The sequence below is a fragment of the Salvelinus namaycush genome, unplaced genomic scaffold, assembly GCF_016432855.1.
Source record: "Salvelinus namaycush isolate Seneca unplaced genomic scaffold, SaNama_1.0 Scaffold2470, whole genome shotgun sequence".
NCBI lineage: Eukaryota > Metazoa > Chordata > Actinopteri > Salmoniformes > Salmonidae > Salvelinus > Salvelinus namaycush.
In genome coordinates this window covers 8954-22065 of record NW_024059309.1, presented here as the reverse complement: position 1 = coordinate 22065, position 13112 = coordinate 8954, and the positions used below count along the sequence as shown (strand labels likewise).

At 44.9% G+C, this 13112-nt stretch overlaps 1 protein-coding gene across 2 annotated transcripts; it reads right to left on the bottom strand.

Moving 5' to 3' along the window:
- Positions 1–1236: 1236 nt before the first annotated feature.
- LOC120039001 (elongation of very long chain fatty acids protein 4-like) lies at positions 1237–12752 on the bottom strand. 2 transcript variants are annotated; one of them, XM_038984530.1, is made up of 7 exons: positions 12686–12752; positions 11616–11803; positions 9569–9649; positions 6282–6453; positions 5969–6096; positions 1301–1575; positions 1237–1270 (listed from the first exon to the last, which is right to left on the bottom strand). In XM_038984530.1, the coding sequence occupies exons 1-7, from the start codon at positions 12750–12752 to the stop codon at positions 1237–1239; spliced, it is 945 nt and encodes a 314-aa protein (XP_038840458.1). The 2 variants fall into 2 exon arrangements, with proteins under 2 accessions (XP_038840458.1, XP_038840457.1); XM_038984529.1 differs by having other exon boundaries at positions 1237–1575.
- Positions 12753–13112: the final 360 nt, after the last annotated feature.

Here is a 13112-nt window from a genome sequence, read left to right as displayed (position 1 = left end):
GGGTTATAGCTACACACCACTGGGTTATAGCTACACACCAGTGGGTTAGAGCTACACACCAGTCAGTTAGCTAGCTACACACCAGTGGGTTATAGCTACACACCAGTGGGTTAGAGCTACACACCAGTGGGTTAGCTAGCTACACACCAGTGGGTTAGCTAGCTACACACCAGTGGGTTATAGCTACACACCAGTGGGTTATAGCTACACACCAGTCAGTTAGCTAGCTACAAACCAGTGGGTTAGAGCTACACACTAGTGGGTTAGCTAGCTACAAACCAGTGGGTTAGCTAGCTACACACCAGTCAGTTAGCTAGCTACAAACCAGTCAGTTAGCTAGCTACAAACCAGTGGGTTAGCTAGCTACAAACCAGTCAGTTAGCTAGCTACACACCAGTGGGTTAGCTAGCTACACACCAGTGAATCAGCTAGCTACAAACCAGTGGGTTAGCTAGCTACACACCAGTGAATCAGCTAGCTACAAACCAGTGGGTTAGCTAGCTACACACCAGTGGGTTAGCTAGCTACAAACCAGTCAGTTAGCTAGCCACAAACCAGTGGGTTAGCTAGCTACACACCAGTGGGTTAGCTAGCTACAAACCAGTCGGTCAGCTAGCTACAAACCAGTCGGTCAGCTAGCTACAAACCAGTCGGTTAGCTAGCTACAAACCAGTCAGTTAGCTAGCTACAAACCAGTCGGTCAGCTAGCTACAAACCAGTCGGTCAGCTAGCTACAAACCAGTCGGTCAGCTAGCTACAAACCAGTCGGTCAGCTAGCTACAAACCAGTCAGTTAGCTAGCTACAAACCAGTCAGTTAGCTAGCTACAAACCTCAACACTGCAGTACAGAGAGAGAACATGTTGATGTTATTGTTTTCCAGACCAGAAACGACTGAATATTGGATTAGTTGTAATGACGGTCACCTGGGACACGTCGCGACCTCTTACAAGGGTTGGGGTTATTTCCCTTTCAATTCAGTCAACTCAGAAAGTTAACTGAAATTCTCATTTTCCCCAATCAAAGCCAATGAGGAAAATTGGACATTTTGAATGTCAGTTTTCTTCATAAATTGACTGAATTGAAATGGAATTGACTCCAGCCTTGCCTTTTACCACACATCCACCTACAAGTAGTGTACTGTATAGGGAATAGGGTGCCATGTAGGAGGTAAAATAAGATCAAACAGCAACGCCTGTTAGTGCCAGCCTCCTTCAGTCCTATACCCCTCCCTCCATCTAATCCCTCTTGGCCCTCCCCTTCCTCTTTCTCCTTCCATTCCCGTTGTCCACCCCTGACGACCTCTCCTTTTCCTCCACCTTGCCCCCTACCACCACCACCGCTCCATTCCCCAGTCCCTTGGACAGCCCGTTGGAGACCCCGTTAGACAGAGCCTTGGAGGCCTTGGGCTCCCTGGGTTGGCGTGGCGTGCGACGATACGTCTGGTAGTAGAAGTTACCGAACAGGGCGATGAAGGTGAGGGCGTAGCAGATAAGGGCGTAGTGCATCCAGTGGGGAAACTCACAGTCCATGTAGAGGGACAGGGCAGTGTGGCCGATGGTGACATGGAACTGGATCTGAGGTAGAGACGGAGGGGAAATATGATTAAATATATATATATATTTACAGTATGACAGGGCTATACAGTCACAGTCCATGTAGAGGGACAGGGCAGTGTGGCCGATGGTGACATGGAACTGGATCTGAGGTAGAGACGGAAGGGAAATATGATTAAATATATATATATATTTACAGTATGACAGGGCTATACAGTCACAGTCCATGTAGAGGGACAGGGCAGTGTGGCCGATGGTGACATGGAACTGGATCTGAGGTAGAGACGGAGGGGAAATATTATTAAATATATATATTTACAGTATGACAGGGCTATACAGTCACAGTCCATGTAGAGGGACAGGGCAGTGTGGCCGATGGTGACATGGAACTGGATCTGAGGTAGAGACGGAGGGGAAATATGATTCAATATATATATATATATATTTACAGTATGACAGGCCATCGGTGACATGAAACTGGATCTGAGGTAGAGACGGAGGGAGGGATCAGTTGAAACCTTATTATGTACAGTGCCTTCTGGGAAAGTATTCAGACCCCTTGACTTTTAACACATTTTGTTACGTTACAGCCTTATTCTAAAATGGATTAAATAAAAAACATTTTCCTTATCAATCTATACACAATACCCCATAGTGACATAAGTATTCAGACCCTTTGCTATGAGACTCAAAATTGAGCTCAGGTGCATCCTGTTTCCATTGATCATCCTTGAGATGTTTCTACAACTTGATTGGAGTCCACCTGTGGTAAATTCAATGATTGGACATGATTTGGAAAGGCACACACCTGTCTATATAAGGTCCCACAGTTGACAGTGCACGTCAGAGCAAAAACCAAGCCATGAGGTCAAAGGAATTGTCCGTAGAGCTCAGAGACAGGATTGTGTCGAGGAACAGATCTGGGGAAGAGTACCAAAACATTTCTGCAGCATTGAAGGTCCCCAAGAACATAGTGGCCTCCATCATTCTCAAAAGGAAGAAGTTTGGAACCACCAAGACTCTTCCTAGAGCTGGCCGCCCTGCCAAACTGAGCAATCTGGGGAAGAAGAGCCTTGGTCAGGGAAGTGACCAAGAACCCGATGGTCACTCTGACAAAGCCCCAGAGTTCCTCTGTGGAGATGGAGATCCAGAAGGACAACCATCTCTACAGCACTCCACCAATCAGGCCTTTATGGTAGAGTGGCCAGGTGGAAGCCACTCCTCAGTAAAAGGCACATGACAGCCCACTTGGAGTTTGCTAAAAGCCACCTAAAGGACTGTCAGACCATGAGAAACAAGATTCTCTGGAGGAAACCTGGCACTGTGGCATATGGTGGTGGCAGCATCATGATGTGGGGATTTTTTTCAGCAGCAGGGACTGGGAGACTAGTCAGGATCGAGATGAACGGAGTAAAATACAGAGAGATTCTTGATGAAAACCTGCTCCAGAGCACTCAGGACATCAGACTTGGGTGAAGGGTCACCTTCCAACAGGACAACATCCCTAAGCACACAGATAAGACAATGCAGGAGTGGCTTCGGGACAAGTCTCTGAATGTCCTTGAGTGGCCCAGCCAGAGCCCGGACTTGAACCCAATCTAACATCTTTGGAGAGACCTGAAAATAGCTGTGCAGTGACACTCCCCATCCAACCTGACAGAGCTTGAGAGGATCTGCAGAGAAGAATGGGAGAAACTCTCCCAAATACAGGTGTGCCATATTTCCGTTAAAAAAAATTATACATTTGCAAAAATGTCTAAAAACCTGTTTTTGCTTTGTCATCATGAGATATTGTGAGTAGATTGATGAGTGGGGGAAAAAAACGTTGTAACGTAACAAAATGTGGAATGAGTCAAAGGGGCCTGAATCCTTCCCTAATGCTCTGTACAGTACGACGGGGCTATTCAACTGTGGACATGTAGAAGGCAATCTGAGGGAAGAAGGTAAACCACAACCTTTCTGGTGATCTCTCCAGGTAGAGAAGAAGACCAGCTGGTTCTCATGATCTCTCCAGGTAGAGAAGAAGACCAGCTGGTTCTCATGATCTCTCCAGGTAGAGAAGAAGACCAGCTGGTTCTCATGATCTCTCCAGGTAGAGAAGAAGACCAGCTGGTTCTCATGATCTCTCCAGGTAGAGAAGAAGACCAGCTGGTTCTCATGATCTCTCCAGGTAGAGAAGAAGACCAGCTGGTTCTCATGATCTCTCCAGGTAGAGAAGAAGACCAGCTGGTTCTCATGATCTCTCCAGGTAGAGAAGAAGACCAGCTGGTTCTCATGATCTCTCCAGGTAGAGAAGAAGACCAGCTGGTTTTCATAATCTCTCCAGATAGAGAAGAAGACCAACTGGTTCTCCATGATCTCTCCAGGTAGAGAAAGAAGACCAGCTGGATTTCATGATCTCTCCAGGTAGAGAAAGAAGACCAGCTGGTTCTCCATGATCTCTCCAGGTAGAGAAAGAAGACCAGCTGGTTCTCCATGATCTCTCCAAGTAGAGAAGAAGACCAGCTGGTTCTCATGATCTCTCCAGGTAGAGAAGAAGACCCGCTGGTTCTCATGATCTCTCCAGGTAGAGAAGAAGACCAACTGGTTTTCATGATCTCTCCAGGTAGAGAAGAAGACCAGCTGGTTCTCCATGATCTCTCCAGGTAGAGAAGAAGACCAGCTGGTTCTCATGATCTCTCCAGGTAGAGAAGAAGACCAGCTGGTTCTCCATGATCTCTCCAGGTAGAGAAGAAGACCAGCTGGTTCTCCATGATCTCTCCAAGTAGAGAAGAAGACCAGCTGGTTCTCATGATCTCTCCAGGTAGAGAAGAAGACCCGCTGGTTCTCATGATCTCTCCAGGTAGAGAAGAAGACCAACTGGTTTTCATGATCTCTCCAGGTAGAGAAGAAGACCAGCTGGTTCTCCATGATCTCTCCAGGTAGAGAAGAAGACCAGCTGGTTCTCATGATCTCTCCAGGTAGAGAAGAAGACCAGCTGGTTCTCCATGATCTCTCCAGGTAGAGAAGAAGACCAGCTGGTTTTCATGATCTCTCCAGGTAGAGAAGAAGACCAACTGGTTCTCATGATCTCTCCAGGTAGAGAAGAAGACCAACTGGTTTTCATGATCTCTCCAGGTAGAGAAGAAGACCCGCTGGTTCTCATGATCTCTCCAGGTAGAGAAGAAGACCAGCTGGTTCTCATGATCTCTCCAGGTAGAGAAGAAGACCAGCTGGTTCTCATGATCTCTCCAGGTAGAGAAGAAGACCAGCTGGTTCTCATGATCTCTCCAGGTAGAGAAGAAGACCAACTGGTTTTCATGATCTCTCCAGGTAGAGAAGAAGACCAGCTTCGGCCTTCGAGGTTCACTAACTGAATAGTCCAGCAACCCAGTAGTTACATAATAATAATAATAATGACATAATGCCATGACTGACTTAACTGTAAATCCATCTGAATCAAGTTAGACTGACTTACTGTAAATCCATCTGAATCAAGTTAGACTGACTTATTGTAAATCCATCTGAATCAAGTTAGACTGACTTAACTGTAAATCCATCTGAATCAAGTTAGACTGACTTACTGTAAATCCATCTGAATCAAGTTAGACTGACTTACTGTAAATCCATCTGAATCAAGTTAGACTGACTTAACTGTAAATCCATCTGAATCAAGTTAGACTGACTTACTGTAAATCCATCTGAATCAAGTTAGACTGACTTACTGTAAATCCATCTGAATCAAGTTAGACTGACTTATTGTAAATCCATCTGAATCAAGTTAGACTGACTTACTGTAAATCCATCTGAATCAAGTTAGACTGACTTACTGTAAATCCATCTGAATCAAGTTAGACTGACTTAACTGTAAATCCATCTGAAACAAGTTAGACTGACTTAACTGTAAATCCATCTGAAACAAGTTAGACTGACTTAACTGTAAATCCATCTGAATCAAGTTAGACTGACTTAACTGTAAATCCATCTGAATCAAGTTAGACTGACTTATTGTAAATCCATCTGAATCAAGTTAGACTGACTTAACTGTAAATCCATCTGAATCAAGTTAGACTGACTTACTGTAAATCCATCTGAATCAAGTTAGACTGACTTATTGTAAATCCATCTGAATCAAGTTAGACTGACTTAACTGTAAATCCATCTGAATCAAGTTAGACTGACTTAACTGTAAATCCATCTGAAACAAGTTAGACTGACTTAACTGTAAATCCATCTGAATCAAGTTAGACTGACTTAACTGTAAATCCATCTGAATCAAGTTACTGTAAATCCATCTGAATCAAGTTAGACTGACTTAACTGTAAATCCATCTGAATCAAGTTAGACTGACTTAACTGTAAATCCATCTGAATCAAGTTAGACTGACTTAACTGTAAATCCATCTGAATCAAGTTACTGTAAACGGATCTCTTACCATCTGTATGACAGTCAGGTACTTCTTCCACCACAGGTACTTCTGGATCTTGGGTCCAAAGGAGGCCAGACCATAGTACAGATACATCAGGACATGGATGGCTGCGTTCATGTGTGCACCAAAGAAGGCTGCAAAGGGGAGGGGGGGAACCCAGACAGATAATGTGATGAGATCCATTCCCAAATTACTAATAACGCATTAATTTCTCGTTACTGCATTCGGCTACAGTTCAACGCAGAAGAAGAGATTCCTTTATCTCAAAGGAAGTTGCTGGTTAAGTATAACAAAATATATAAGTAGAGGGGATACTCACACTGTCCGCCAGCGACCCACTTGATGCCGATCCACCAGAGAGTGAACATGGTACAGTGGTGGTAGACGTGTAGGAAGCTGACCTGGTTAAACTTCTTCCTCAGGATGAAGAACACCGTGTCCAGGTACTCTACTCCTTTAGAGATGAAATACCACCACAAGGCTGCTGCTATCTGTGAATGGGGACGGGGGACGGGGGACGGGGGGACAGGGGACGGGGGGACATTAGTATCATCGAGGAGGATTTGGACAATCATCTCCAGACAGGTTATATGTCAGAACTTAAGGGGGTCATGACCTCCCCAGAGGGGACGCTTTATGTGTCTGCTAGAATCTGTAGACTAAAGACTATAGCCTGATATGATCCTTGACCTTTGACCTTTCATCATCAACCTTGGACACAAAATGGTCGCTGACGTCGGAGAGGAAGAGGCGAAGCGAAAGGGATAACTGGGCCCAAAATGTGTCTTCTGCAGCAGATGGGGTTTATATATAAATGTTTTGCTCACGAGGGGGTTTTCCCTCACCAGGCAAAGACTTTTTGTATGGTCAATGAGAGAGTGTCGAATTTGGTCAACAAAAACTGTAATGTCTTATTTGATACAGGAGGCTTATTTGATCGAATAGAACACTTTATACCTGTTGTTCACACGTGTATCTGTCCTCTCATTGGCTAGAACGGTCCCACTTTGATCTTGCCTCCTTCCGACTGCCTTCCATTTTTGAAGACATTTATTGTCATTGTTAGAGCGGTCACTTGAGTATCTGGTCCATATAATGGATCATCTGTACGGACGTGGCATGCTGCCTGGTGTAAACGTCATGGAGCAGTAGCTAGGGAAAACCGAACCCCCCCCCCCCCCTGCTGGCTCCGTCTGTCTGATAGGAGGGTTTGATCAGATAAAAGAAGCCTGATCATGTTTCTTAACATAACGTCTCCCAGAGGTGAGTGAAAGAGAGAGCGGGTGTCTAATTCCATGATCCCAGTCGCTGCAAGGATCATGACCAGCCAGCATCTCCCAGTTACTGGTCATACCTGTACTACTGGTCATACCTGTACTACTGGCCATACCTGTACTACTGGCCATACCTGTACTACTGGTCATACCTGTACTACTGGCCATACCTGTACTACTGGTCATACCGGTACTACTGGTCATACCGGTACTACTGGTCATACCTGTACTACTGGTCATACCGGTACTACTGGTCATACCTGTACTACTGGTCATACCTGTACTACTGGTCATACCTGTACTACTGGTCATACCTGTTCTACTGGTCATACCTGTTCTACTGGTCATACCTATCCTACTGGTCATACCTGTACTACTGGCCATACCTGTACTACTGGTCATACCTATCCTACTGGTCATACCTGTACTACTGGCCATACATGTACTACTGGTCATACCTGTACTACTGGTCATACCTGTACTACTGGTCTGTACTACTGGTCATTCCTGTACTACTGGTCTGTACTACTGGTCATACCTGTACTACTGGTCATACCTGTACTACTGGTCATACCTATGCTACTGGTCATACCTGTACTACTGGTCATACCTGTACTACTGGTCATACCTGTACTACTGGTCATACCTATGCTACTGGTCATACCTATGCTACTTGTCATACCTGTACTACTGGTCATACCTGTACTACTGGCCATACTGGTACTACTGGTCATACCGGTACTACTGGTCATACCGGTACTACTGGTCATACCTGTACTACTGGCCATACTGGTACTACTGGTCATATGGTCATACAGGTACTACTGGTCATACCGGTACTACTGGTCATACCTGTACTACTGGTCATACCTGTACTACTGGCCATACTGGTACTACTGGTCATATGGTCATACAGGTACTACTGGTCATACCGGTACTACTGGTCATACCTGTACTACTGGTCATACCGGTACTACTGGTCATACCGGTACTACTGGTCATATGGTCATACCGGTACTACTGGTCATACTGGTACTACTGGTCATACCGGTACTACTGGTCATACCTGTACTACTGGTCATACCGGTACTACTGGTCATACCGGTACTACTGGTCATATGGTCATACCGGTACTACTGGTCATACAGGTACTACTGGTCATACCTGTACTACTGGTCATACCTGTACTACTGGCCATACTGGTACTACTGGTCATACCGGTACTACTGGTCATACCGGTACTACTGGTCATACCTGTACTACTGGCCATACTGGTACTACTGGTCATATGGTCATACAGGTACTACTGGTCATACCGGTACTACTGGTCATACCTGTACTACTGGTCATACCTGTACTACTGGTCATACCTGTACTACTGGCCATACTGGTACTACTGGTCATATGGTCATACAGGTACTACTGGTCATACCTGTACTACTGGTCATACCTGTACTACTGGTCATACCGGTACTACTGGTCATACCGGTACTACTGGTCATATGGTCATACCGGTACTACTGGTCATACTGGTACTACTGGTCATACCGGTACTACTGGTCATACCTGTACTACTGGTCATACCGGTACTACTGGTCATACCGGTACTACTGGTCATATGGTCATACCGGTACTACTGGTCATACAGGTACTACTGGTCATACCTGTACTACTGGTCATACCTGTACTACTGGCCATACTGGTACTACTGGTCATACCGGTACTACTGGTCATACCGGTACTACCGGTACTACTGGTCATATGGCCATACTGGTACTACTGGTCATACCGGTACTACTGGTCATACCGGTACTACTGGTCATACCGGTACTACTGGCCATACCTGTACTACTGGTCATACCTGTACTACTGGCCATACTGGTACTACTGGTCATACCTGTACTACTGGTCATACCTGTACTACTGGTCATACTGGTACTACTGGCCATACTGGTACTACTGGTCATACCTGTACTACTGGTCATACCTGTACTACTGGCCATACTGGTACTACTGGTCATACCTGTACTACTGGTCATACTGGTACTACTGGTCATACCTATCCTACTGGTCATACCGGTACTACTGATCATACTGGTACTACTGGTCAATCCTGTACTACTGGTGGTCATGCTGGCGTCCTTACTGGGTTTAAATACTGCCGTTTGCTTTATCCTGTCTAGAAGGCCAGATGGGTTGTGGGTTGCAATTTTGTGAATATTCTATCGGTTCCATTGCGACAGGCAACCTGCATCAAGCCACACTAAAGATTTAGAAATTATTTAAAATACTACTTGAACCCAGGTCCCGGGTCGTTTCTGGGTGAACTCACCCGGACTTCATTGGGATCGTCTGAGTAGTCAACAGACTGGCAGATGTAGCTGTATCCGGCCGCCCGAGCCGCCAGGAAGAGCTGAGAATAGAGGAGATCACCACACACTTTATTAACACCAAGAGAGAGAGAGAGAGAAGAGATCACCACACACTTTATTATCCAAGAGAGAGAGAGAGACAGAGACAGAGAGAGAGAGAGACAGAGAGAGAGAGAGAGAGAGGAACTAAGAGCAGACAGATATCAACTAATGGAAACAGCGAATCTAAGGAGTCTTACACAACTAAATTAGACTTTGAAATGTTTTCTGAATGCTCAAAGGTGAAAGTGAAATACAGTGGGGCAAAAAAGTATTTAGTCAGCCACCAATTGTGCAAGTTCTCCCACTTAAAAAGATGAGAGAGGCCTGTAATTTTCATCATAGGTACACTTCAACTATGACAGACAAAATGAGAAAAAAAAATCCAGAAAATCACATTGTAGGATTTTTTAAGAATTTATTTGCAAATTATGGTGGAAAATAAGTATTTTGTCAATAACAAAAGTTTATCTCAATACTTTGTTATATACCCTTTGTTGGCAATGACAGAGGTCAAACGTTTTCTGTAAGTCTTCACAAGGTTTTCACACACTGTTGCTGGTATTTTGGCCCATTCCTCCATGCAGATCTCCTCTAGAGCAGTGATGTTGTGGGGCTGTTGCTGGGCAACACGGACTTTCAACTCCTTTCAAAGATTTTCTATGGGGTTGAGATCTGGAGACTGGCTAGGCCACTCCAGGACCTTGAAATGCTTCTTACGAAGCCACTCCTTCGTTGCCCGGGCGGTGAGCTTGGGATCATTGTCATGCTGAAAGACCCAGCCACGTTTCATCTTCAATGCCCTTGCTGATGGAAGGAGGTTTTCACTCAAAATCTCACGATACATGGCCCCATTCATTCTTTCCTTTACACGGATCAGTCGTCCTGGTTCCTTTGCAGAAAAGCAGCCCCAAAGCATGATGTTTCCACCCCCATGCTTCACAGTAGGTATGGTGTTCTTTGGATGCAACTCAGCATTCTTTGTCCTCCAAACACGACGAGTTGAGTTTTTACCAAAAAGTTCTATTTTGGTTTCATCTGACCATATGACATTCTCCCAATCTTCTTCTGGATCATCCAAATGCTCTCTAGCAAACTTCAGACGGGCCTGGACATGTACTGGCTTAAGCAGGGGGACACGTCTGGCACTGCAGGATTTGAGTCCCTGGCGGCGTAGTGTGTTACTGATGGTAGGCTTTGTTACTTTGGTCCCAGCTCTCTGCAAGTCATTCACTAGGTCCCCCCGTGTGGTTCTGGGATTTTTGCTCACCGTTCTTGTGATCATTTTGACCCCACGGGGTGAGATCTTGCGTGGAGCCCCAGATCGAGGGAGATTATCAGTGGTCTTGTATGTCTTCCATTTCCTAATAATTGCTCCCACAGTTGATTTCTTCAAACCAAGCTGCTTACCTATTGCAGATTCAGTCTTCCCAGCCTGGTGCAGGTCTACACTTTTGTTTCTGGTGTCCTTTGACAGCTCTTTGGTCTTGACCATAGTGGAGTTTGGAGTGTGACTGTTTGAGGTTGTGGACAGGTGTCTTTTATACTGATAACAAGTTCAAACAGGTGCCATTAATACAGGTAACGAGTGGAGGACAGAGGAGCCTCTTAAAGAAGAAGTTACAGGTCTGTGAGAGACAGAAATCTTGCTTGTTTGTAGGTGACCAAATACTTATTTTCCACCATAATTTGCAAATAAATTCATTAAAAATCCTACAATGTGATTACAGGCCTCTCTCATCTTTTTAAGTGGGAGAACTTGCACAATTGGTGGCTGACTAAATACTTTTTTGCCCCACTGTATATAATATTCAACAACTCTTGGAGGACAATGAAAGTTGATTTAAGTTAGTCTCCAGTCTCTTGTGACAGATTAAATCTAGAAACTGGCCAGACCAGCAAACACACAATATTTGGTATCTGGATGTGATGAGATTAGATTTAAATAAAAGATTAAACGTCCTCGACCTCTTTGCAGATGAAGAAGTTGAAGACGACCATGCTGAAGTTGTAGAGGATGAGTGTCTTCTTGAGCTGGAAGGGTTCTCTGTTCTGCATGTACTTGGGCCCCAGCCACAGGAACAGCAGGTAGGAGGAACTGATGGCCAGCGTTGGGAGGGGGTTGTCCATCAGGGGCCATTTCTCCACTCGTTTGTCTGGGGGACAGTACAATACACTTAGTATTATCGCCATGATAAAAGGTGAGTAATATAAACATCTGACATTTCTTCCTCTACACTGAACAAAAATAGAAACGCAAACATGTAAAGTGTAGGTTCCATGTTTCATGAGTTGAAATAAAAAATAAAAATCCCCAAAATGTTCCATATGCACAAAAAACGTATTTATCTCAAATGTTGTGCACAAATTTGTACCCATCCATGTTAGTGAGCATTTCTACTTTGCCAAGATAATCGATCCACCTGACAGGTGTGGCATATCAAGAAGCCGATTAAACAGCATGATCATTACACAGGTGCACCTTGTGCTGGGGGACATTAAAAGGCCACTCTAAAATGTGCAGTTTTGTCACCCAACACAATGCCACAGACGTGTCAAGTTTTGAGGGAGTGTGCAATTGGCATGCTGACTACAGGAACATCCACCAGAGCTGTTGCCAGATAATTTAATGTTCATTTCTCTACCATAAGCCACCTCCAACGTTGTTTTAGAAAATTTGGCTGTACGTCCAATTGGCCTCACAACCGCAGACCACGTGTAACCACGCCAGCCCAGGACCTCCACATCCGTCTTCTTCACCTACGGGGTCGTCTGGGGGGTGGGGGGGGGGAGTATTTCTGTCTGTAATAAAGCCCTTTTCTGGGGGAAAACTCATTCTGATTGGCTGGGCCTGGTGGGACTGATTTCCTTCTATGAAGTGTAACTCAGTAAAATGGTTGAAATTGTGGCATGTTGCGTTCATATTTTTGTTCAGTGTAGAAAGAGAAAGAGACTTGTATTCTGAGATGAGATTATCGCAAACAAAGATCAAGATTAAACCTCTCTCTAATAAACACACACGGGAGTGTGAGGATTACCTGCGATGGTAAGGGCCCATTTATATAAATTAATGGTATCATTTATCAGATGTGTGGTGAGCTCCATCTTTGCAGGCCAGTATCGGAGTTCCCCTGGCAGAAAGACACACGGAGAAGACAGCAGAAGAGCTCAGTAAAACATCCTCGGGTGTTTTAACATCATCCAGCTATCACTGAACACCCCCCCCCCCCCCCCATCTGTTGAGGAGGTCATCCTCTCTGACAGCTTCTACAGTATTACTGGGATGAAATAGGAGCCGTAGAGCTTCTTGGAATAACTCTGGGCTTCATTCAGTCAATTAAGCCATTTCATTTCGGCTATTCTTATCCAGCAACATTTCTCTGCACAAGTTCAACGATGTATCTACAGTCCTTCCGCACATTCTGATGTTAAAGTAAACAAATAGACTTCCATCAATATCTATCC

What these genes read in the sequence shown, in the direction of transcription:
- LOC120039001 (XM_038984529.1), bottom strand. Translation starts at nt 12,752, where the DNA reads ATGGAGCTCACCACACATCTGATAAATGATACCATTAATTTATATAAA. An exon ending in ACTTCTTCATCTGCAAAGAG is followed by an intron (nt 9,650 to 11,615) that starts GTCGAGGACGTT and finishes CTCTATTCTCAG; the next exon opens with CTCTTCCTGGCGGCTCGGGC. An exon ending in ACGATCCCAATGAAGTCCGG is followed by an intron (nt 6,454 to 9,568) that starts GTGAGTTCACCC and finishes CCCCATTCACAG; the next exon opens with ATAGCAGCAGCCTTGTGGTG.